The following is a 23,540-nucleotide window of genomic DNA, read 5'->3' as shown; positions in this document are numbered from 1 at the left end:
CAAAAACCTTCTTGATAAATTTTTTAACGTTTATTTATTTCGATAAATACTATATTTATTAATTTAAATAAAAATATCCTTAAATTTATCATTTTTGTCATGTATAAATATTATCAATTTAAATTGTTTTAATTCCGTAACTTTTTACATAAATGATCCTGCACTAAAATAAATTCTATCTTGTTTTTATATATTTTTTCAATTAATCTTGGTTTAGATGATTCCATGACTAACCCAATAATCATTTGACCAAATCAATTTTATTGACTATGATCTTGACTTGTAAACATACAACGACCAGAATGATTCACCGAACATTAACCCGAGTATGTGGTAGTTGCAGTTTGTTCATAAAATAAATTTTATTTATGAAATGAACTAAATAAGAAAAAAAAATCTAAAAAACAGTATTTTTATTAAAATTTAATCAATATTTAATTAATAAAAAAATAAATAATTTTATATTATTAAATATAATTTTATATTATTAAAAATATTAATAATAATTAATTATAGTTATAAATCACAAAATTTACTGTTCTTTTAGCATTCTTTATAAATAAATTGAATATGGCCATTAAGGCATTAATTGTGTTAGATGAGGAAGTATGTGATGCACCTTGCCATGTAAGGTGCATGATACAGATCAACTCAGTTTGAATCCCGTTGCCATTTCCATCGAATCGAGAACTCTCTCTCTCTCTCTCTTCCTCTATACGCTCCTCTCACTCTCTCTCATTCCCTTTAATTTGAAAATTCTTGTTGCATCTGCATACGCGCACTCGTGACTCCTTTTCATTTATTAGTTTGTTGTGTGAACCCTCTTCCCCCTCACCCACCCGTAACAATAACATCATTCTTTCCCTTTTTGTTTTCGGTAAATTAAACCCTCTTTCTTATTTTGAATTTTCCATTCCTTTTATTCCTCTCTGTAATGAGCTTCTGATCATTCAGTCATTTCAGGTATTCCTTTCTTCCTCTCTGTTTTTCCGTTTTTTAAGTTTTATTGTTAGGCCGTTCCTGTTGACTCGTTTTGATTAAGATTAGGGATTCCTGTTATTCTTGTTGGGGTTCTTTTTAAGTGTTTGTTGTAGATCTGTGGAAGGTTTTGCCTTGAATCAATTGTGCTTTTATTTATTATTTTCAAGGTTTAGGGTTTTAATTGTGTGGCATTTGGAAATGTATGGAACAGTTTGTTCTTTTCAAGGTTTGAAATGTGATCTCTGCTTTTTCAGCAGCGAACCCCTTTTCTTCCAACTAGGTGGGATTGGTAGAATGAATCAAACCATGTGATAATGTTTCATAATAACTCAGATTGCATTTGTTTCTTTTGTCTATCTCCATGCCTATCTTGAATCATAGTAGTAGGCAGATTGGAGAAAACACAGAGAACTAGTAGTGTTTGATCCATGCATCCATCCCTAATATCTCGCAGGGGCTGGAAAGGGCTTTTGTTGTGGCCGCTGTTGTTTATCTACTTGATAAGCAAACGTAGAAACCAAGGCTGGGAATATAGGTTGAGTAAGTGGAGGAATCCCTTTTGGCCGGAACTGAGATTAAGGCCTTAACTTTTTAGTTTTTGAAATGTCAATGATCAATCATCTACATGTCTTTTTATGGTTGAAAGTGTCCTTATCTCTCATTATAAGTCGAAGAGTTGATTACCTTTTGTTGGAAAAGAACTAAGCATTCCTGTTGGTCAATATAAATTGGATTTTAGAATCAAATCATTGAAATGTTTGAATGACAAATGCTCATGTTTTTGGATGTTTGTTGTAATTTCTATTCTTTCATAAACTCAGCTATCAAACATTTATAATTTGTCAAGCATACAATGACTATGTGCTATGTAAATTGGTTTTAAAATCAAATTAGATGAACACCATGCATATTTGATACTCTCAAGTCTCAATGTAGGAGCCATATAGAGGCAGAATTCATTCTTTGACTAAAGAGGTGTAATTAGAGTAAACACCCAAAATTGGTTCCCAATGAATTTCAGATCAAATACTTTGGTCCCCAACAAACTTTCATTACTGTGGAAATCCCTAACAAATTCTGAGGGACTTCTAGAGTAATAAAAATTTGTTAGGGAGCAAAGTGTCCATTTTGGACATTTTTGGGGACCAATATGAGTGTTTACTTGTATAATTCATTGGTTGTAATTGAGGAGATGTGCATAAGGTATGCATGTAATACCTAATTAATTATGTTCAACTGTGGTGAAAAAAGGAAAATCAGTTATGTATTGAATTTGGTTACTCCCTTCCTGGTTGATTCTAAAATTTTTCTCTTTTTGAATTACTACTCACAGGGCTGTTGCAGATTGCTTTTAATAGCATGGCATCAAGTAATCCATTCTTTGACGATATAAGGACCAAAACTGAAGTTGATCCCCCTCAAAATGAGGAGGCAACAGATGTTAGTGAATTAGTAAATGATCCTGCCCTAACTGCTCTCAAACCTAATGGGACTGTTTCAAGCAGTGTTCGTGAGCTTTTAGAGTGTCCTGTATGCTTGAATGCAATGTACCCTCCAATCCATCAGGTTGTTTATGTATTTGTGATGTTTTATTGTTGTTGAGAAAGCAAGTGATAGTATTATAAAAAGTTGTGGGAGTCATTGTGCAATCTGGCAATTAAGTAGGAAATAATGGTGTTGCTGCTAATCAATAAGATTGCATCAAGAAAAAACAAAGAAAAACTTGGGATTCTTACACTTGTTAGGTATGTCACAAGGAAAAGCTAAGTGTTGAGGTGCTAGTTTTCTTATTCAAGATCAATATTAATACTGTGATCTTGCGTATATGATCCAATTTTCAGAAGATTTGATATTTCTCCTAGCAAGAACACTATACCATTGCTATATATAACTTGTTTAGTTTATTTATTTGTTGGCTTTACTGAAGATTTAAATTGAATATCGTCTTGTATAGCAAAGTATTTTCAATTCAGAAATTTGGAAACTTATATTCATACTATTATTGTTGCAGTGTTCAAATGGCCACACGATATGCTCAGGTTGCAAACCAAGGGTCCACAATCGGTGCCCTACTTGTAGGCATGAACTTGGCAACATCAGATGTTTAGCACTAGAGAAGGTGGCTGCATCTTTGGAACTTCCTTGTAAATATCAAGGTTTTGGGTGCATTGGTATCTATCCATATTATAGCAAGCTGAAACACGAATCCCAGTGTGCATATAGACCATATAACTGTCCATATGCTGGTTCAGAATGCTCAGCGATGGGTGATATACCCTACTTGGTGGCCCATTTGAAAGATGATCACAAAGTGGACATGCACAATGGTAGCACTTTTAACCATCGTTATGTAAAATCAAATCCACAAGAGGTTGAAAATGCCACATGGATGCTCACGGTATTGTTTTGCCGAACTACCTTTTTATTTTCTTTCAGCAAATTCACTAGACAGTAGATTGTGTTATTTAAGTGCATGTTTGAAATTTGAATGGATGCGTGTTTGAATTTACGTTATTTTTTGTTAAAAAATATTATAATAGATATATTTCATGGAGCATTTTTGAAATGATAAAAAATTAAATTTCTCCTATAATTAAGCAGAACCAAACATGCTAATTTTCGTTACAGCGAAGAAATTATGGAAATATAGAATTTATGCAAACTGATTAGGCTTTTATTTAATTAATAACAAAAATGTTTTCACTAGACTTCTCAATAATGAAACATTTCAAAAGCTGAATTGTATTTTTAAAGCTGTAATCAACAATTAGTGTGCAAGTTGCAAATGTTGCCGCAGTCTGTACAAGGGCCAGTTATGCACTTAATTGTGGCATTCGTCATATTTGGGGTTTAGCTGATTCATGGATTTCACATTGGTTTATAGGTTTTCAGCTGCTTTGGTCAGTATTTTTGTCTACACTTTGAAGCTTTTCAGCTAGGAATGGCTCCTGTCTACATAGCCTTTTTGCGATTTATGGGTGATGATAACGAGGCAAAGAATTATAGCTACAGTCTAGAAGTGGGTGGAAATGGGAGGAAAATGATTTGGCAGGGTGTTCCTAGAAGCATTAGGGACAGCCATCGCAAGGTTCGTGACAGTTTTGACGGTCTCATAATTCAGAGGAATATGGCTCTATTCTTCTCTGGCGGCGACAGGAAAGAATTAAAGCTAAGGGTTACCGGTAGGATCTGGAAAGAACAGTGACTGTTTAGAGAGATTGTGTCCTAGCAGCAATGATATTAGAGTGAAGTAGTTTGTAGCGCAGCGTATTTCTTATAGTGATGAATATTCTGGTCATGTATTCTGTTTTGTCATGTCATTTTGGGGGCAAACACTCTTTGCTAATCCTTGTATCAAATACATGAACAAGAAGTAATGGTGTAATGTACGATCACTATGATAATTGCCAATAGAGACGTAGAACCTTAGCCTGCTCTGTCTATGTTCTTTTTTCATCTATAGTAGTCAATGGTTAAGAGAAGCTGAACAAACGTTCTTGTTAGGCATATTGATTACTTGATTGGATTCAACTGTTTCTAGTTAAAACAATCTCTTTTTGTGATGATCAATGCTTGGTTGTGTGCTCTAAAACTAAACATGTCATTTTTTAGTTTTGTTGTTTGATAATAACATGAGATACTGTAGCGATGTACTTGGTCACCATCAGATAGTTGGGTCTTGGCATATAAAGGGATGTAAAATTCCAAAAATTAATGTAAAATATATTATTCATCCATTATAAAGGGATGTAATATCATTAACATCTCTGGTTGAGATTTGAATGGCTGAACTAAAGAGGGTGAATATATTTTCCTAGTCCTGTTTAACTAGTAAGAAAGAGATAAAATAATGTGCTGCAGAACCACAAATGTAACGTCTCTAACAAAGAAACAGAAAACAAAGCCACTCTCCCCCCAAGTGCTTCTTCTACTTTTCTAACAAATTATACAGAATGAAAACCTCATTTTTTATTCTGAGAATATTTTATGAAAGCCTTTTATTTGTTTCTCATCAATGAAAGTCTTATTTCCTAGAATGTATCCTAATCGTTGGCCAAAAATAGCGTGCAGAAACAAAATTTCCTCATAATATAGGGTCCTCAGCTGCACTTGGCCAAATATGCATTCCATCCTTGAAGTCGGTAGTCGCGAGCCGTTTCAGCCGGATTACCTGATTTGATGATCCCACGGCCCACTATGATAATGTCACTACCCCTGTCATGGACAACCTGAAATTCCATATGGAGAATTTTTAATTGCAGTAAGCTCAAATATGCAGAAGTGAAAAGCACAAGATTGAATCAGAAAAAGAAATATTGCATAGAGGCGTCTTCATCACAATATTAGAAGGAGCAAAATATGATATTAAAATCAACTCAGAACAAATAATACTTAAACGAAAATAAAGATGGTTTGAAACTCAATCAAACAAGTTTGAGCAAATAAACAAAAGAAAAAAGAAACCCAAGTTATGGCAGGATAAGGCTACGTTGTTTATTGTCTATGTTGTTGTATATGATATCTACCACTTTCCAAGGGAAGTAAACGAAGATTAAGTTTGCATTATCGCCCTTTATTTTCCATCGTAAAGGTAATAATTAGATATTAGCACTGGATATAAATAATTCTTTCAAGTTTGACCATTTATTATTGAAGGTTCAAATTGAAATCAATGATGTCTACTTACCAATACTATATATAAACAACACAGGTCAATTGAGTTCAATATAGTGTAGGTTGGAGGTACAATCCTAACTACTTGTAAGTGTGACAAAGATTCAGTATTCACCCTCCCCCTCCTTTCTTTCCTATTTATATTTATGGGTCTATTTGGTTTGTGAAGAAGTTTTCTGTTTTCAAGATTTTGTAAAGAAAATAGTAAAAACGGAAAACGTGTTCACAAACAAGACAGGCACCAAGTATTTCATTCACGGCTATTTTCTGCTTATGACAAAAGATGCATAGCAAGATGCAGAAACTCACAGAATATGGAGTGTTATATTGCTGCCCTAAAGCATCACCACCAGTCAACATTTGAACTCCAGGAGTTGCATGAATGAAAGAGGGATTTATTGGTGCCCCAGGCCATGATGCTGGATCAACTGATATGAAGCCAATAACAAAGTCGGAATGATCATCAGCAATTTTAACTGCAAAAGTGGTATAATCTCCCTTAGCAAGGTTACCAGCTGAACTCATCTCGGCAAGCAGCAACAGACCCCTTCCGCGAGGCAAACCCTTATCATGGTTCAAGAGGCATGTTAGTCAAGCAATTTAGGTCCAGCTACATTCAAGATAATGTCACAACTAGTATTATAGACCTTTAATTTCAGTCCATCCACGATTCCAGGACCAGAGATGATGTGTGCATTTACTATATCAGCCCAATCCAGTATCCGAAAGATCCCTCTGTAGAAAGCAGAGCCGAAACATGTCAAACTAAAGAAGAAATGGATGAAAGGAAACTTGAAAGAATAAAAAATAGGTGGGTGCATAAAGTCTTACCCTTCATACTGCATTGTCACTGTGTTACCAATGTCAGCAAATTTACGGTCCTCGAAGATTAAGAAGTTATGCTTTTCTGCAATCTTCGACAGCAAAAAGCATAGTTAGAGACTATTAGACCAGAAATGTAAAAGATTCTATTGAACATGATGCCTACAATCATGTAAGAAGTCAATGACTTTAGTATCAAATATATTCTAGAGCAAAAATGTTAAAATGATGGTGCAAAAGTTTCTGCTATACTGAAGGGAAATCTTAGCTTATGTAGTAGTACTATACCGTGCGAAGTTTAGAACCGAAATCAGGAGTAAAATCAGGTAATATATCCACATGAGTTTTCAGCAAGCATATCTCAGGTCCAACCTGACGGGAACAAAATAAATGAAGAAAAATGACCACAGCCAAACAGGGTATCATATTTTATTTATCAAGGGCAAACTTCTCACTATAATCTGATTAATCATAATAATACAAAGACCGAACACTAGTGTTGTATATAAGAGATGAAATTAATTGTCATGGACTAATTAAAAATATTTTTTTTCTTTTAAAAAAAAGGAATCTGAAAGCTAATGACCTAAGCAAATGAAACCTTCCATAATGTAAAAATTGGTGGGGTGGCTTTTGCAGATGAAAGAAGTTTTCACCTTTTCAGCAATTTCAAGCAATTCAGCTGCACTTCCAACATCAGCAGCCAAACACAGATTACTCTCTTTCTCAGCCATTATCTCGAACAACCTCTTTCCTGTTGGATTTTTCGACAACTTAGCCCTCTCCAAAAATGACAACTTCTTTACCTTAGCTTTAGTTGTCAAAGCAGCAACATTCTGATTCTCCTCTAAGAACCTCATAACAATCCTTACCATTTCTTTGTCAAGCTTCCCCTTTTCGCTCAAAATCTTCACCATTTCTGTCAATTTAATAATTGAATGCAGCTTGATTCCATTGCTTTCCAAATTCTCTCTCCCACCTTGCTCTCTATCAATCAATACAACAGCATCACTGACCTTCAACCCTGCAGCACGCAGTGGCGCAGCAGTTTCCAAAACCGAAGTGCCACTAGTAACTAAATCCTCAACTATCAAGCAACTATGGCCGGGTGTAAAATCACCTTCGATGGCTTTAGAAGTTCCATAGTCTTTGATTTCCTTGCGGCGCATGACCATAGGGATATTTTGAGTTACTGATACACAAGTGGCAATAGGCAGAGCAGTGTAAGGAACACCACAGACAAAGTCAAATGAAGTAGAAGAGACTGAGGACACCAAGGTCTGAGAAATTTGCCGGAGGACAGAAGGGTAAGATATAACAAGACGGAGATCTATGTAGATTGGTGACGAGATGCCAGATTTGAGTTTGAAGTTGCCAAATTTTACAGCTGAGATTTCATGGAGTCGAAGAACCAAAGACTCCATTAATAGCAGGGTTGACAATAATATTCCCTAACAGATAATGTACCTTTTAGCCTGTTCTTCAACAATCGTGTAAGACCCTAGGGAGAACCTGTGACAAAGTAAGCAACATAATCAATTGAAATGGAAGTTATAGAGATAAGGATGACAAAAACTGGCACAAAAAGTATCGCAATATTCTTGCCTCATGACGAGTTAGAAATGGATAGATATCATTTCTTATATAAAATAAACAAAGGCTTTCAAAAGTTATCACAATTAGATGACCTAACATGGCGGATGTAAGATTTAGTTGTTATTGAACATAGTGGACACAAATAAATTTACAAATTGCTAAATAGAATGTCCAAACCATATTTAAGAAGACAAAACAAAGCCAAGATTTGCAGCCCTATGCAATTTATGAAAGGTGCTTTGAAGGATTTTCAACTCAGAAACATAAACTACCTTTTTTGGTACAATGGTAAACAACCTTTATATTACAGTGAAAGAAAAGGGCATAAAAGAGCTAACAAATATAACAGAAATTAAAGTGACAAAATCAGCACCCAAATTACATATATTCAAACAATCGATGCAGTTCCAATAATATTTAAGAAAAAAAAAATTGGCTGTTTCATCATCAGAAACAAATTTCAGCCACAATGAAGCAATCCAGAAAACCTATGAAAATGAAATAAAAAGTATTAATCAATACTGAAAAAAAATCACAATAAATGACATGCAGAATAATCACGAGGTTTGACTAGTGAAACAAGTTCTCTTCTTTTCTTTTTTCTTTTTGGATAAAAACTACAATAAAATTAGCTCATAAACAAAACATAACCCAATGCTGTAACTCATATTATATATGTAAATCATTCAAGACTATCTGAAGCAAATTGAAAATTAAAGGGATTACACAAAGAAAGAAAACGAATATTAGAGGTAAAAAAAAACCCTTAGTCAAGAGCTTCAGCTAGAAAGAGAGAGAAGAGAAGAGAGATGCCTGTGACTGAGGGTTTCTAGATGCTCTGTGTTGAGTTGGTGAGCGGTGTCCCCAGAGTTGAGACAGAGGCGGGTTCACAACTGAAACACGAGAATACCCATTCCGGTATTTTAAAAAAAGAGTAAATATCCATTTTCAATTTTTTTTTTTAACGGAAGGAAAAACTTTTCCGGTAGTCAAACGACGGCTCATTTTTTTTAATATTGGTTAAGATTTGATGTAATGCTTCATTATTGGATGTGGTGGTGTTTTGTATATTTCTGGGGCTGACAATCCGCAGGAAGCGAATTGCTTTAACCAAATATTTTTTAAAAAATAAAAGAAGACAATAGAAGGGAAACGTATTGCTTTTTTGAAAATTTTAAAAAGCAATACAAGGGACGGATTGTATAAGTTTAATATTAAACACACAATACAAGGGACGGATTGTATTATTAAATATTAAAAATATAATACAAGGGACATATTGACAATACAAGAACGGCGTATTACCAGAACGCATTGGGCAGAATGACATTACGCAAGGGCGTATTGTTTTTTTATTAAAAAAATATACCTCGAGTATTATAAAAAGAAGAACGAATTTGTTGAGTGTGAGTGTGGTTTATTTCGTTGAGAGAGTAAGAGAAGAAAAATGGAGGAAAGTGTTAGTTTGAAAATATATTATAATGGTCAAATTTTTTCATAAACATCTAAAGGTGTGAGTTTTGTATGTGAAAATCCATATGATCTTGTTATTCCTTTTGGAATAACATACGAGGAATTTAAGCGTATACTTTGTCAGTGTGTTGATAATCAAGTATTAAAGAGAATCACAAATATTTTTTATAGACAACCTGTGTTAGTATTTGGGGGTTTTATTCAATTTCAAATAATGTATGTGGTTGACGATGCAAGTATGCAAGGGATGTTTTCGATCTACCAACAAACACGGGCATAAGTGTCAGTTATCGAGTTATATGTTGAGTTCGAAGAATTAGTTGAGGTTAATTTACCCGAACCTAACATCGACTGGACGGTTTATAACACTGAAAGTGAAGAGGAATTCGAGGGTACTTATCATATTGTTGGTCCAGTTGAAGATGTCGACGAAGATGATATCATAGTTGAGCCTGACGTTGCAGATGTGACAAATACACTAACGAGCCAACATCTATCTAGAGAGCCTTCTTTTATGCATGCTTTGAATCTAGATGCTATGAATACACCAGAATTTTCTGAGTTTGTCAATGCAGGTAAGTAGTCTTCTATTTTTCACAAATTTAGTACATTTTTTACTGCTTTTTTTATTGTGGAAGGGGTATATCTACTTGCGCTCCTACGTATTGGGTCAATCCTCAAGTTATACCCCTTACTTTGTACATCGGTAGTGTGGAAACTTCTCGCACCTTCCACCCCATCTATATCTTCCGCCATAGCTGCATGACATGAACAACCACAAGAATAAATACACTAATCAAGTATTAGGATTCATTAACAATAACAAATAGACTAATATTAAATACACTAATATTAACTACACTATTACCATAGCTGTCATCTTCATTGTCGTCCTCACTATCATTATCAACCGCTATCATTGGTGCTTGCACCTGAGGAAAATTAATAACATTACTGTGACCGATCCCTCTAGCGACACTTTGGATCGAGTCAACAGACCTTCTAGACCCTGAGCATGGAGATGGACTGCGACGTCTTAGTCTCGAATCCACAGATGACCGACCAGGCACAATTTGAGGCAATTGCTGACTATGCTGTGGTGCCTGCTCGTTAACTGTAGGAGGTTGAGGCTGGGATTGCTGCACTTGTAGCTGAGGGTCAAAGAACAAGTCATTTACCCATTGAGATGTCTCTGTTTCAGCCACCCACTGATATAGCTGGCAGTTTGATGATTGTGCAGCTGTGTCTACATGCTGTGACATAAAAGGTCAATAATATCCCTGGTAGGGAGGCATGTGTAGTGAGTGTGAGTCAGAGAACAACTGACTGAAGAACGATGGTCCAGGCTCAGGGTTTGGCTGTGTGTACGGGTACTGGTGTGGAAAGAAAGTTGGTAGCTGGTATGGGTGTATGATCGGCTGTGGCTGTGGCTGTAGCTGTGGCTGTGGCTGCAGCTGTGGCTATGGCTGTGGCTGTAGAACATAACCTTATTACTAAAAAATGTACTTACTTTGTGGTGTTGATGGAGATATAGTTGAAATCAATAAATCTAAAGAAGAAGTTCTAGTATAGGGGAAGGGGTTGTTTTAAGTTATAGAAGAAAGAAAAAAGAATTATTGAGTCACTTTAAGGGGCTGAGTGTGGTGTTCAAGAGAGAGAATGAGATTTGAAAGTGAAAGGAAGAGAGAGAACGTGAGTATGAAGAGAGACCAAGAGAGATGATGAGATTCACAGGTTGAGGGGGCCATAAACACGTGTCATACATGCAATCAATACAAGGGGGGCGGATTGTTGGTGCATTACAAAAGGGGCGTATTGCAGATCCGTCAGGATGGCGCCCCTAGTCTCCTATAAAACTCCGTTTTCTTCCATTTTAATGCAAAACACCATCTCTTCCCCAATTATAAAATAAAAAATCCGTCAAAAGGACACCCGGATTAAAAGAAGTACGAGATTTATATTAAAAAAAATTCTCTACAAAGAATTATAAATTGGTAAGAGACATAATATTTGATTACAAAATCTTAATAATTAGAAATATAAATAATTCTGACTCTCTTTTATTTCTAAATTTGAAGTATTCAAATTCTGATCAAATGGGTTTTACTATTTTAAAAGGAAAAACTACTAAAATACCCATGAAGTTTATGAATGCTGACAAAAGTACCCATAAACTAAGGAAATTAACGCTGTATCCATGAAAGATGGATTCCGTATGACAAAAGTATCAAAATCCTAAATTTTTGTTGATTTTTTAATAAAATTTCTAAACTACCCTACACTCAACCTCAACTCACTTTTTCAACCTTTCATAACCCAATCTGCACCAACCCTTGCCATAGAGTCCGAAACTACTCCTACAACAAACCAGACCGAAATCAATGGTAGTGATGGTGGTGGTGGAGGATCGGACCTCAACCGATTCACTCATAAGTTTACAATCCACAGTGGCACCTCCCTTTCTTCTTTGATTTCTCTTTACCGAACCCTCTTCCTGCATGCAAGAGCACCACAACCCCTCTCTCTTCTCAGGCGTGCGACGATGGTATTCTCCTCTGTTGGGTCAGGTGCGCCACGATGACGTTCTCCTCGGCTGCAATAGGTGCGCCACGGCGATATTCTCCTTAAGTTGGGTCACAGGCGCACGATGAAGGTGTTGTAGTCACCTTAAGAGTGAAAGGGAGAAGGCTCTAGGTTTTTGAGAGAGGGATAAGTGAGGAGAGAGGAAGAAGTGAGAAGAGAGGGAGTGACGGTAGAATGGGATAAGAGTGGGGTAGTTTGAAAATTTTATTAAAAAATCAATAAAAATTTAGGATTTGAATACTTTTGTCATACGAAATCCGTCTTTCATGGGTACAGCGTTAATTTCTTTAGTTTATGAATACTTTTGTCAACATTCATAAACTTCATGGGTACTTTTGGTAGTTTTTCCATTTTAAAATTTGAAGTATTAATTTTTTTTATAAATGTTAAAAAATTTATTGTTTATATTTATTTTATAATTTTTATCTAAAATTTGTTTGAACTAAGAATTTTTTTAAATTTATTGTTTCAATTTCAGCATATTTTATTTTGAAATTGATATTGGACTATTATAAGATCATATAAAATAGTTAAAATAAGGATAAAGTATTAAATTAGTCCCTTACATTTGGACCTAATCTTGTTTTAGTTCCTAAAGTTTAAAATTCTATTTAAATTTAAAAAAGTTTTATTCAGTTTCAATGTAGTCTATCCTACTATGAGTTCAATATCAAATAATTAACAGAATATCTTACGTGACAGCAGTGTAAGAATAAAGTCGAAAATTTGGAGAAGATGTACAAGCTCAAGAGGTACAAGACTAGCCGCGAATGCATCTCCACGAGCCGCTAGCCTTGATTCAAGCACATGCAAAACATTGTTGGAAACTCACTTTCTGCAAAGAAGTTTGTCAGCAACAACGAGGACAAGGCTATCATCACCTCCACCGTGGAAGCTTTCCTCGACAACCAAAGAGGTTGGTGATGAGTTTTTCAGATTTGAAAATTGAGTTTCGTTAATTATTTAACTTTGACACGGCAGCACTACATTAAAATTAAATAAAACTTTTTTGGATTCAAATAGGACATTTTATACCTTATGGATTAAAATAGGATTAGGCCCAAATGTAATAGACTAATTTAATACTTTACCTTTAAAATAACTGTAAAAAACAAGAATATACTTTTAGTATTAAGACTAATAAAATATTTTTAAGATTAAAATTATTTAATTGGAATTAAAAAATGATTTAATTTTATAACAACTAAGATACATTTTAATTCATTTTAAATGGATAAAAACATTATTTTAGGATTAGACTTGTTTGATTGTTTTAATAAAATTAGAAACTTGGATTTGATTTAAAAAAAATAAGATTATCCCTTTGAAGATTAATGTTAAAATTCTAAAATATTCATTTAAAAATAAATAAAAAATTAAAGACAAAATGACCCTTTTAGAATTAATGGTGTTTTGGTTGTACTTATTTTCTTTTAGATATATGAACTATGAATTTGATAAGCAATGAATTATGTCATTGATTATAACATTTTTTATATATAATATTATTTTTGAAAAAGGAGTATATTTAGTTTGAAATTATAAAAAATTAGCAACATAATAAAAAATAATATTAACAATGTGTTGAACTTTCAAAATAATACTTTAAAAAATTGTGGTGGATTACACCTGTTGTCAAATATAACATGAAAAACTGTAAATAAAAATAGTAATTTAGCGATAGTTCGCTAAATATAATAAGAAAAATCAGATTAGCGATAACTTGGTGCTTTTAATAAAACTGTCGCAAATTATTTAGTGATATTTTTACCAACAATTGTCTAAAAATCTTGTTAAGTATACCAGCAATGCTCAAATTAGCAACAGTTTTTTTTATAACTATTGCGAGCATTTTAACAATCATTAAACCTATTGCAGTAGTGTGAAAAAAATGTCAAAAAATGTTGTTTTATTAAAGTGAGTAGTGATCTCTAATCTTGATGAAATCTAGGGTGAAATACTATTTGATGTCTAAGATTTGAGTCAAATTTTAATTTGGTTCTTAACATTTTAAATATTCTATTTCTGTTCTAAAAAGTTTTAAACAGATTTAATATTGTCTAATAATTAAATTTAACATGAATAATTAACAAAATAACTTATATGGACATTAACAACATTATTGTTAAGTCATATCTTTTTCCATGTGTTAGAAAAAGATAACCAAAATTTTCTGCAACACTTCTCCTTATTGATCTCCCTATTATAAAAAAGATCTCAAATCCTATAAATCAATCGTCAACGTTCCATAATTAAAGGAACAAATTTTATGTTAATGATCGTTAATGTATTGATTTTACTTATGTACCAAAATTAAATGTTATTGACTCTTTAATATACTAATTGTTCGTGTCAAATTTTATTTTCACTTACAATATATGTGAAAATGACTAAGCTGTTCTGTTTTATTTTTAATTTGCTATCGATGTCAACAAAAATCATATAATTTTGATTTTTAAAATTTTAACCTACAAAAATATAATTGAATGTGTATATTGATATATTTTTGTAGTCTGATTTATTTTTTTAGTGGCTAGTAGTCTGATTTATTTGCGTAAATAATGAAATTTTTTATTTAAAGAAAAAAAAGCCACTATGGCGTTCATGACAATTTTTTTTAGAAAAAGTATAAGAAAATAACGATAATACTAAATAATGTAAATAATAAAACAAAAAATTAAAATTAAAATTATAAATTAAATTATTAATTAATTATTTTTAATTTCAGATTTTGAATTTTAAAAATAAGGATTTGTAATTAAACTAAATCACAATTGGCATACTTACTCCCAATATTATGCTAACTTCTTATTCTCCGTTTACGATTTTCGGTCTGCAGAAGAGTTACTCCGGCGCCGCTGCACTTTTTCGCTGTTCGGTCCGACGCCGCCCATCCTCCCGTCGATGTCGCCGAGCCTCCCGCCTACGTTGCCTAGCCTCTCCTCGTCCTGTTTGCGCTCCGTTGCGATGTGAGATTGCGCCGCAGCGTCCCCCTGCATCCTCCTTCCCACTGCCCACCGGTCGCCGACCGTGCAAGCCCCATCGCAGCCTCATTGTGCACGGTAGTGTCGTCGACGTCCAGCGCCATACGTTGCTACATTTTCATACGTGCATAACCGTCACATGCACGTAAATGTAGTCCAACTTGGATGAACCGCTTTGTGATACCCCATCATCATTCACCAATGATAATTCCTCTCATTCACACGTAGTCACCAATGGATAATAAGCTAGATGTTCAGTTTATTAGGTATGTAGATGGTTAGTCTAATATTTATGCGGCTGGTTTGATTAAGTAGTTATGAGTAACATACGCCGGATGTTCAATTCAATAGGTATATTATTAGATGGTTATTTCTTTTGATTTGGTTTACTCATGTACAATTAACAATGACTAGATGTTCAATTCACTAGGTGTGCGAATGGTTATGCTAATGTTAGGGTTTAGGGGATAATTTAGATTTTTTTTTTTTACTTTATTGAACCAATTCTAGAACCCATTGTTCACAAAAATTATTGTCTACCTAGCAAAACCGATTTGTTTTTTTAAAAAATGCTTGACATGGAAAGTGACCAAAGCAACTATATTTGGAAAGCGACCAAATAAAGCAACTATTTTTAATGCCAAAATGTGCCTCTTAAACTCTCATGGCACATGTTCTTTATTTGGTGAATATATCTATTGTCAATATAACAATAACCTAACCCCAAAAAAAAAAGTAATTAAATAAAACAAAACAAAACCTAACCTTCAATGTGAGAATATGAAATTCCCACAACGAACTTCAATGTACATGATCAGGAATCTTGATCCATCTCGTTCTCTTGAACCTTTGATTTGTTGTCTCTATCACATACAGTCTCACCAAATTTGGCTATTCAAGTATCCCAATCTCTTTTAGATGCAATTTTCTCAAAGATTGTAAGGCTTCTTCTACCTTTAATGGTTGACAATCACCAATGGTATGTTATTTGATCCATCACCTACTTAATTAGATTTGTTTCCTTTTGTTTTAATATTACAATTTTGATTTAATTTGCCAAAATGCCACATAGACGAAGCTGCCATTAACTCCTCCGATCCTTCAATGCCAAAACTATATATAAGAGGAGAGATATAAATTATATTTTGATATGTGTAAGAATTTTGATTTGAATATCCATTCCAATTCTTTTTGTGCCTCATATTCAGCATCTCTCTGCAACGCCTTAAGAATTTTGTGTGTTCTATAATTTCATACAGATAAGTAGCGTTCGCATATGGTTGGTTACAATTTGTAGCACCACTTCTTCATTTGGGTTTCGAATATTATTGGAGGATAGAGATGTCTACAGATTCTGAAAACTCTGATATAGATGTAACAGGTTAGGTTTTTATTTTATATTTTCAAACAAATATAATATCACATTTCCCCCCTTTTAATTTAATTTCCTAGGACTTTTCCTAACAAGAATAGAATGACAGAAATTTTACACAACATAAAATAAGAACAATCACGTTAAAATTGGATATAACTTTCAATTTGGTTCGTGTGTTTTGACCAGTTAATCAATTTACATTTTGAATTTTAAACATCTTTTGATTTGGGCATCAAGTTTTATAACTATGATTTTTTTAGTCAGATTGAACAACTCCCAATTTTAAATATTATATCACAAATTCATGTATCAAGTTTTATAACTATGATTTTTTTAGTCAGATTGAACAACTCCCAATTTTAAATATTATATCACAAATTCATGTATATTATACACTCTCACATAAAACATTTAAGGCCATCACCAATTTTCGAACCTGGTTGCAGTTGCACTACGAATTTAAGTTGGTCTTCTTATTACCAATTTAGTTAGTAGAATATTTATGTGTGTAGTATAATAATCTAATGACTTCACCGAAAAAAAATCTAATTGATGACTAGCCCATATATTTTACTAAAATTGTATAACAAAAACTCAATCAGTCAAGATAAAGTAAATAGTTAAGAATTAAAGATGCTCATGAATTAGTAATTTACTACCAAAAATACCTTCTAATTTTGTTAACAATAAAAATACACTTAAACAATATATCTCAAAACACATTTTAACAATAAAAATACTCAACCATGAAGAAACATTGTTTCTGCAAATAAAAATAACCAATGTGACAAAATATTTAGGTGGCATCTGTTAAACTAACATGAAACTATTATAACTCAATTCCAAATAGAAAAGTTCTATGTTGTCTAAAATATTAGTGTCTAATTAGTCTAAAAAAGTGAAAAAAATAATGATGGAGTCTACCTTTTATTTTTGCATCAAATAGTTAAAAAATTAGGTACTATAGAAGACACTTTCCAAGTATACACATGGCAATATCCCTTCTCCCATGTCATTCAGTGGTTGTTATTGCCAACTTTGCCCTTTATTCACTACCTCTACTATGTATCGTCTTCCTTTTCTTTGCCTTGGCGTCTGTCTCTGCATTTTTGCCGCTTCTCTTTTCTTCCCGTTAGCATTTACTTCTACTTTGCATCACGTATGCATTTCTCTCCAATGTCGTGAGTTTGTAAATCCACCATCGTGCCTCCCTCTCCCTCTCCCTCTCTCAGTTTGTCTCTATCTCCGCCATCTCCGTCTCTGGGTTGTCTTCATCTTCCTCCTCTACTTCTCTTCCCACTGCAGTCTCCCTCTTCTAGTTATTTATCTTTTTTTTCTTTAATTATTTATTAGAATTTCGATTATTATTTTTTAGCGTGATTTAATTTGTTTTATTGCATTGAATTTGTGAATGGTTAAGAATTGTTAACGATGGTGGTTTCAAAACACCTTACACACCATATTTAGATTCATATTGGAAAATTAGGGTTTATAATTTGAGAATTTTAAAAAAATTAGTGTTAAAAATTTGAAGCTTAGGGAGGATTATAACTTAGAAATGAATTATAACGGTATCATTCAGTTTACTAAAAATTGTCTAAGTACTTTTGTCATAGTTGTAAAATTTGGGTTAGATCGATCGATTCAATTAAAAAACAGGTGAATTGATTCCAAATTAATCCAGTCCGAATTCTGGACTATTTAGGCTTTTGAACTGGTCAAATCCCATTAGACTTGGTGTAACTCCGGATGAATCGGACCAATTATCTCGCTGCTAAATTAGCCACTTCTACCGTGCATTCACAACTGTTCAAATAGATTGTTTATCTGATCCGCGGGATTAAAGTAGGGTTGGATAGGATGCGGATTTATTTGGGAGTAGGATAAGGTATTCTATCACATTCATAATATATTATATAATTAATTTTATTATTTTTAATTTAAATTTAAATTTTTATTTTTTATTTTATTAATGTATATAAAATTTAAAATGATTATATTTTATATTTATTTTAAAAATTTTAATTTATTTATGGATAAAATTGGATAGGGTAAAATTTAAAATTTTAGAATATAAATAAGATTATAGGGTTGATAACCCGCAAATATAATAGAATTAAGATTTAAAAAAAAATTCAAACCCACAAATAAAATTAAAAGAGTCCAAATTTTATTCTATCTTATCATTATCATTTTTATTTGTTGGTCCACAATATACTAATCTTTTGGATTTAAACTCAAAAAAATGTTGGTGACGGAAGTTGAACCATCTTTTTTATTACGATAGCCCTCTATGTCACTCAACCAAGCTTGATTTTATGTTATTATGTACCAATAAAATTATATATTATATAAGAGTGATGATTAAATTTATAATTTAATTATCATTCAATAATAATATTATATTATAATTTCACTCATTTTTAGTAATATATTAAAAATAAACTACTAAAATTAATTATGAAAAATTATGATATAATTAATAAATTTAATTATAAAAAAATTAAAATTTAGTTATAACTAAAAAAAATAGTACCGACAATAATCAGCACTTGAAGGTAGAAGCCTAGAAGACCTATGGGTCGTGAACTTTTTTTTCAAAAAAAAAGCAATAACAGTATTTAGAGAATAAATATTGGCTAACTTTGTGCCAGCAGTTACAATTATTCAAATACTAAAAAATTATTAAAATTTTTTAAATTATCCTAATCTAACCTAAGACTAAAAGAATGACTTCCTTCCGAATCTGTGTTAATGGCGGTTGCTCTCTTGGTAAAAGGTTGTACAAAACCTCCCATCTTTGTTTGATAGCATCTAGGATAACACATTTTTTAAAAATTAGGTATATAGTGAAGGAAGTGAAAGTTGAACTCACAACTTTCCTTATGTAATGACTTATAATAAGAGAATAATCACTAAACTAGTTAGTTAATTTAGTAATTTAAAACATTAGTTTTTTATTTTTTTTGTTATTAATATGTATAAAATTCGAAATGATTGAATTTTATATTTATTTTGAAAAAAATTGATATTTCTACAGGTGAAATAGGGTAGGGTAGGGTAGGGTTTAAAATTTTAGGGTGCGGATAGGGTTAGGATTGAAAGATTCTCGATTCGCGAATAAGGTAGGGTAGAGTTTTAACTTTTAATAAAATTTTCAACGCGCGAGTAGGATTAGAGTAGGGTCTAAACCCTACCCTACCAATTGCCAGTCCTAATAGTATCGGTTATTTGAACCCTCAATCGGTTCTTTGTCTCGTGTCTGCTTAAAAGAACAAAAATGGTTGTATGCCAACGGAAGCCTGCAAGCTAAGTAAAAGGAAAAATATGAGTGCCTTGTGGTTATTTGTTATCGTTGATCGTAGAAGCATATCTTCATTTTACTTTTAGTGGACTCATTACTCATCAGTGCCAAACTTCCTTACATTGTTTTTGAAAAAAATAAAAATAAACAAAAAACACGTTAAGAACTTGGCATAGAAATGGAGAAGGAGAATATCATGTTAGTAGATTTTGATTTTTGTTTTGTTTGTTGGAAGGAGGGCTATAAGGCAATCGTTGAGTGCCTCTTTTTTTATGTGTATTATATATAAAATTTTTCATAATATAATTGATTAATGACTTATTTTTAATGTATAGTCTAGCGTAATTGTTTATTTGGTATAAAATTCAACCTCAATTGTCTTCTAAGATAAACAAATTCTATTTCGAGTTGGGCCTTTAATTTACTTGTTTAGTTTCAATTGACATCACATTTCATTTTGCTCATTATACCAGGTCCAAAGGAGAGACTAATGAATCTGATGAATCGATCTGAAAACAAGTTTTGTGCTGATTGTGGAACTCCAGATCCAAAATGGGCGTAAGAAATACCTTAATCTTTTATAAAAATTTTGTTTCTTTAAATTGTCCATTAGCCTAAAGAATTTAAATATGGAAAAAGATGCGTGTTTTTTTTAGAAATGGATATTTTTGGTGTATATACAAACCGATAGCGTTTTTGAGTATTAATAAAATAAATACTAATAAATTAATAAAAAATAATAAACTTACATAATTAGAATGCTCCAAATAATTGATAACATGATTTTTAAGAGGCGTATAATCACGTACCATTATAAATATATTAATCTTACACTCAATTTTTAAATTAATTCAAAACATTGCTAAACTTCAAATCCTACCACTCCTTTATCACTCTCAAAGAAAACAATGAAAACAACCCCAACCCTACCACCATTTTATACATCCGCGCTACCAACCTCCAACGTTTATCATCAATGATGTTGTTCCCGGTGCGGGACCTGCCTCTTGCAACGAGACACGGGGCACAGCGCTGTTAACACACAACTTGCGTGCTGCGTAGGATGAAGACACATGGCGCGTCGATATCAACACGCAGCTTGCGTGCTGCACGGATGTTGGACACGTGGCTGGATGAGGATTATACGCAGCCTGTGTGTTGAGTGGATGTTGACACGTGGCATTTGCGTCTTTGGTGGACACGTCAACACGTTACCTGCGTGTTGAGCAACATATTACCTGCGTGTTGGACTCCTTTTCTAATAGATCTACAATTCTGTAAACCACCACAAACACCCATATTTAAATAAAATATCACTCTTTTTTTCATATGTAAAATAATTTATGTGTCCAATATTTATGTCATTTAAATAATATTATATAAAATCTGAAATAAAAATATTTTATGAATTCCTTTAGGTAAAAGTATTTTTTTTCTTTTTTACTCAACCTTCACGGTGATCACCATTACCCTTTATGCTTTCGGTCATAGGCCCAACCATAATTAACATGTACAACTAATTAGAACGATTTCAGCTTCCAAAAGCCAAAGAATAATAACATTCACATACCCGAAAGTTCAAACTTTTAATTCAAATAAGCTAACACCAGTTTTCACATTTTCCCCCCACATTATTTCACCAATACAACACCATTTTTCAAAACAAAAAATAGAAATCTCAATTGAAACCTATCCATGGACGATGGCAATGTCTTGGGCCTTGCATACGACATGTCTACCAGCACGGGATACAGTGATTGTTAACTTGACGCAACTCGTCGATGAGCTGGAAAAGCGAGTCAAGGCGGTGAGTCTAAGTCCATTGGAGAGAAAGAAAGAAGAGAGAGAGAGGTGTAGGATAGCCATGAAATTGAAATCTGTTTATAATTTGTTGATGATACTATACTTATTCAACTCTTGTGATCCAAAAAATTATAATGAATTATATGAGGACAAAGTTTAGAGAGCATCAATTTTATTAAAATCCGGCTATCACTTAATTGGCAAAAAAAAAGAAATTCTATAATATTAAATATAATCTTACACTATTAAAAACATTAAAAATGACTAACTGATAATTACAAATTATAAAATTTACTAGCTCCTAAAACTTCTCTTATATGAATGTCATTTGAGGGTACGAATTAGTTCGAATATCAGTTATGGTAAGTCAATAGTCATTGATTTGAATTGGGGAGCAGAAGAGATTAAATTGGCATATAACATGTTAGGATGTATGTTAGTTAATTTATCGATACGTTATATGAGAATTTCATTGGGTGCAAATCTAAAGAGGGTGAAAACATGAGATTCAGTAATAAAAAAAAAGTGGAGAAGGGGCTAAAGGCTTGGAAAGGGAGGTATTTGTCAATTAGTGTTGATTAAATCAATTTTTAACAACTCGCCAATGTATTATTTAAGTATGTTTAAGATTCCAAAAGCATTGACAGCAAAGTTTGTGGTGTAATACCCTATCACACAGGGCCTTATGCTTAAGTCGTAAAGCAGAGGTGGCAAGGTATTACGACCTCTAAAAGAAAATGATATCTACATAGATATAGTTGGGTGAAATCATATCTAGGAGCCTTGAAGAACAAGCTAAACAAATTAATAAACAGAAAATCATGACACACTCGCATGGATATTCGTAAAACGGACAGGTAAAATCGAAAGATAACTGAACACATATATATACATATCAGAGTTCCAAAACTCAGATAGCAAGCTCCAGACTCGACCTGCGAAGCTAAGGCCGACCAGAGTATATAATTATGTATATATACAACCCAAAATAAAACTCAAACCACAAAATAAACCCCTGTATCTCCAAGTCGACCTCTAGGAGGGACAAAACACAAAATATACATGCGGAGATTCTATAAACATATATACATAGCCTAAAACAAAATATGACAGTCCAAAAGACAGTTCTTCGCTCGTAAGGAGGATACCCAAACGCTCAACGAGGTGTCTCTCGACCTGCATCTGAAAAACAACAACATAGTATGGGATGAGAACCGGAGGTTCTCAGTATGGTAAAGGTGCCCGCATAGTTAATATAAAAGGTCTCGGGAAAGCCAGAGGCATTCCTAGAACTTCGACACTCAGATTTCAAACTTAAAGATTAAAACCGAAAAACCATAAGCATGGTGGTTATCTAAGGTTCTAAATCTTAACTAAACTCTAATAAAGTCCCTCAACATTTTTCGCCTTCCTCCAAAATCCTCCAAAACTCTAGTAGAACCACACAAACAAAAGCAAACACAAATAGAGTACAGTTATTGTAGGTAGCAAGTATGACAAATAGCATGTTGATTCACAAAGGCAATCCCAAATAATGCACAAGCAAACAAAACAAGTATATGCATATGATGCATGCCTGCCCTATGGCTGATAAGTCTCATCTATCGGTTATAATGCCAAACCCGACATGTTCGGTAGCTAACCTTGGACAGAACACCAAACACGGAGCAAGAGGGACAACGCTGTAACCCTTGCATCTTACCCGCGTACCCAAAGTAGGAAAAAACTTCACCCTGCCTATTACCTAGGTGGTGTTACAGTTCTCAACCTAGAGCAAGCGGTGTCAGAACTCAACCCTTGTATCTTACCTGGAGTCTCGAACTCTTATCCGGAGCAAGTGGCATATCACAATCAAATTCAATCTCATTATCATTATAATTAATTCATAATCGTTCAACTTCACAATCAAACTCAATTTTCGTCATTCTTCTCCTTCAACTCTTTC

At 33.2% G+C, this 23,540-nt stretch overlaps 2 protein-coding genes and 1 pseudogene across 5 annotated transcripts; 2 read left to right on the top strand and 1 right to left on the bottom strand.

Annotated features, from left to right (window-relative positions):
- Positions 1-627: 627 nt before the first annotated feature.
- LOC107462751 (E3 ubiquitin-protein ligase DIS1) lies at positions 628-4,418 on the top strand. Of its 3 annotated transcripts, none has more exons than XM_016081382.3 (4): positions 628-963; positions 2,315-2,547; positions 2,993-3,379; positions 3,866-4,418. In XM_016081382.3, exons 2-4 carry the CDS (start codon positions 2,341-2,343, stop codon positions 4,184-4,186), a joined length of 915 nt encoding a protein of 304 aa, XP_015936868.1. In that variant the 5' UTR covers positions 628-963; positions 2,315-2,340; the 3' UTR covers positions 4,187-4,418. The 3 variants fall into 3 exon arrangements, with proteins under 3 accessions (XP_015936868.1, XP_052108829.1, XP_052108830.1); XM_052252869.1 differs by lacking the exon at positions 628-963 and adding an exon at positions 1,008-1,521; XM_052252870.1 differs by lacking the exon at positions 628-963 and adding an exon at positions 1,581-2,184.
- Positions 4,419-4,737: 319 nt separating this feature from the next.
- LOC107462749 (uridine 5'-monophosphate synthase) lies at positions 4,738-9,082 on the bottom strand. Of its 2 annotated transcripts, XM_016081379.3 has the most exons (7): positions 8,887-9,082; positions 7,134-7,989; positions 6,766-6,849; positions 6,487-6,569; positions 6,303-6,390; positions 5,965-6,219; positions 4,739-5,210 (listed from the first exon to the last, which is right to left on the bottom strand). In XM_016081379.3, exons 2-7 carry the CDS (start codon positions 7,899-7,901, stop codon positions 5,082-5,084), a joined length of 1,407 nt encoding a protein of 468 aa, XP_015936865.1. In that variant the 5' UTR covers positions 7,902-7,989; positions 8,887-9,082; the 3' UTR covers positions 4,739-5,081. The 2 variants fall into 2 exon arrangements, with proteins under 2 accessions (XP_020985287.1, XP_015936865.1); XM_021129628.2 differs by lacking the exon at positions 8,887-9,082 and having other exon boundaries at positions 4,738-5,210; positions 7,134-7,928.
- Positions 9,083-10,882: 1,800 nt separating this feature from the next.
- LOC107462713 (probable ADP-ribosylation factor GTPase-activating protein AGD11) overlaps positions 10,883-23,540 on the top strand; it is a 27,954-nt pseudogene continuing 15,296 nt past the window's right edge.

Source organism: Arachis duranensis, chromosome 8 (assembly GCF_000817695.3).
Source record: "Arachis duranensis cultivar V14167 chromosome 8, aradu.V14167.gnm2.J7QH, whole genome shotgun sequence".
Lineage (NCBI taxonomy): Eukaryota > Viridiplantae > Streptophyta > Magnoliopsida > Fabales > Fabaceae > Arachis > Arachis duranensis.
The sequence above is the reverse complement of the archived record's forward strand: the minus strand, read 5'-3'. Positions and strand labels throughout refer to the sequence as shown.

Excerpts from the sequence above, each read along its gene's own strand:
- LOC107462751 (XM_052252869.1), top strand. The coding sequence starts at position 1,410 with ATGCATCCATCCCTAATATCTCGCAGGGGCTGGAAAGGGCTTTTGTTG. Across the intron at positions 1,522-2,314 it reads AGGCTGGGAATATAGGTTGA|GGCTGTTGCAGATTGCTTTT; the intron begins GTAAGTGGAGGA and ends TACTACTCACAG. Across the intron at positions 3,380-3,865 it reads ATGCCACATGGATGCTCACG|GTTTTCAGCTGCTTTGGTCA; the intron begins GTATTGTTTTGC and ends ATTGGTTTATAG.
- LOC107462749 (XM_016081379.3), bottom strand. The coding sequence starts at position 7,901 with ATGGAGTCTTTGGTTCTTCGACTCCATGAAATCTCAGCTGTAAAATTT. Across the intron at positions 6,391-6,486 it reads GTGACAATGCAGTATGAAGG|AGGGATCTTTCGGATACTGG; the intron begins GTAAGACTTTAT and ends TGCTTTCTACAG. Across the intron at positions 6,220-6,302 it reads TGGATGGACTGAAATTAAAG|GGTTTGCCTCGCGGAAGGGG; the intron begins GTCTATAATACT and ends AACCATGATAAG.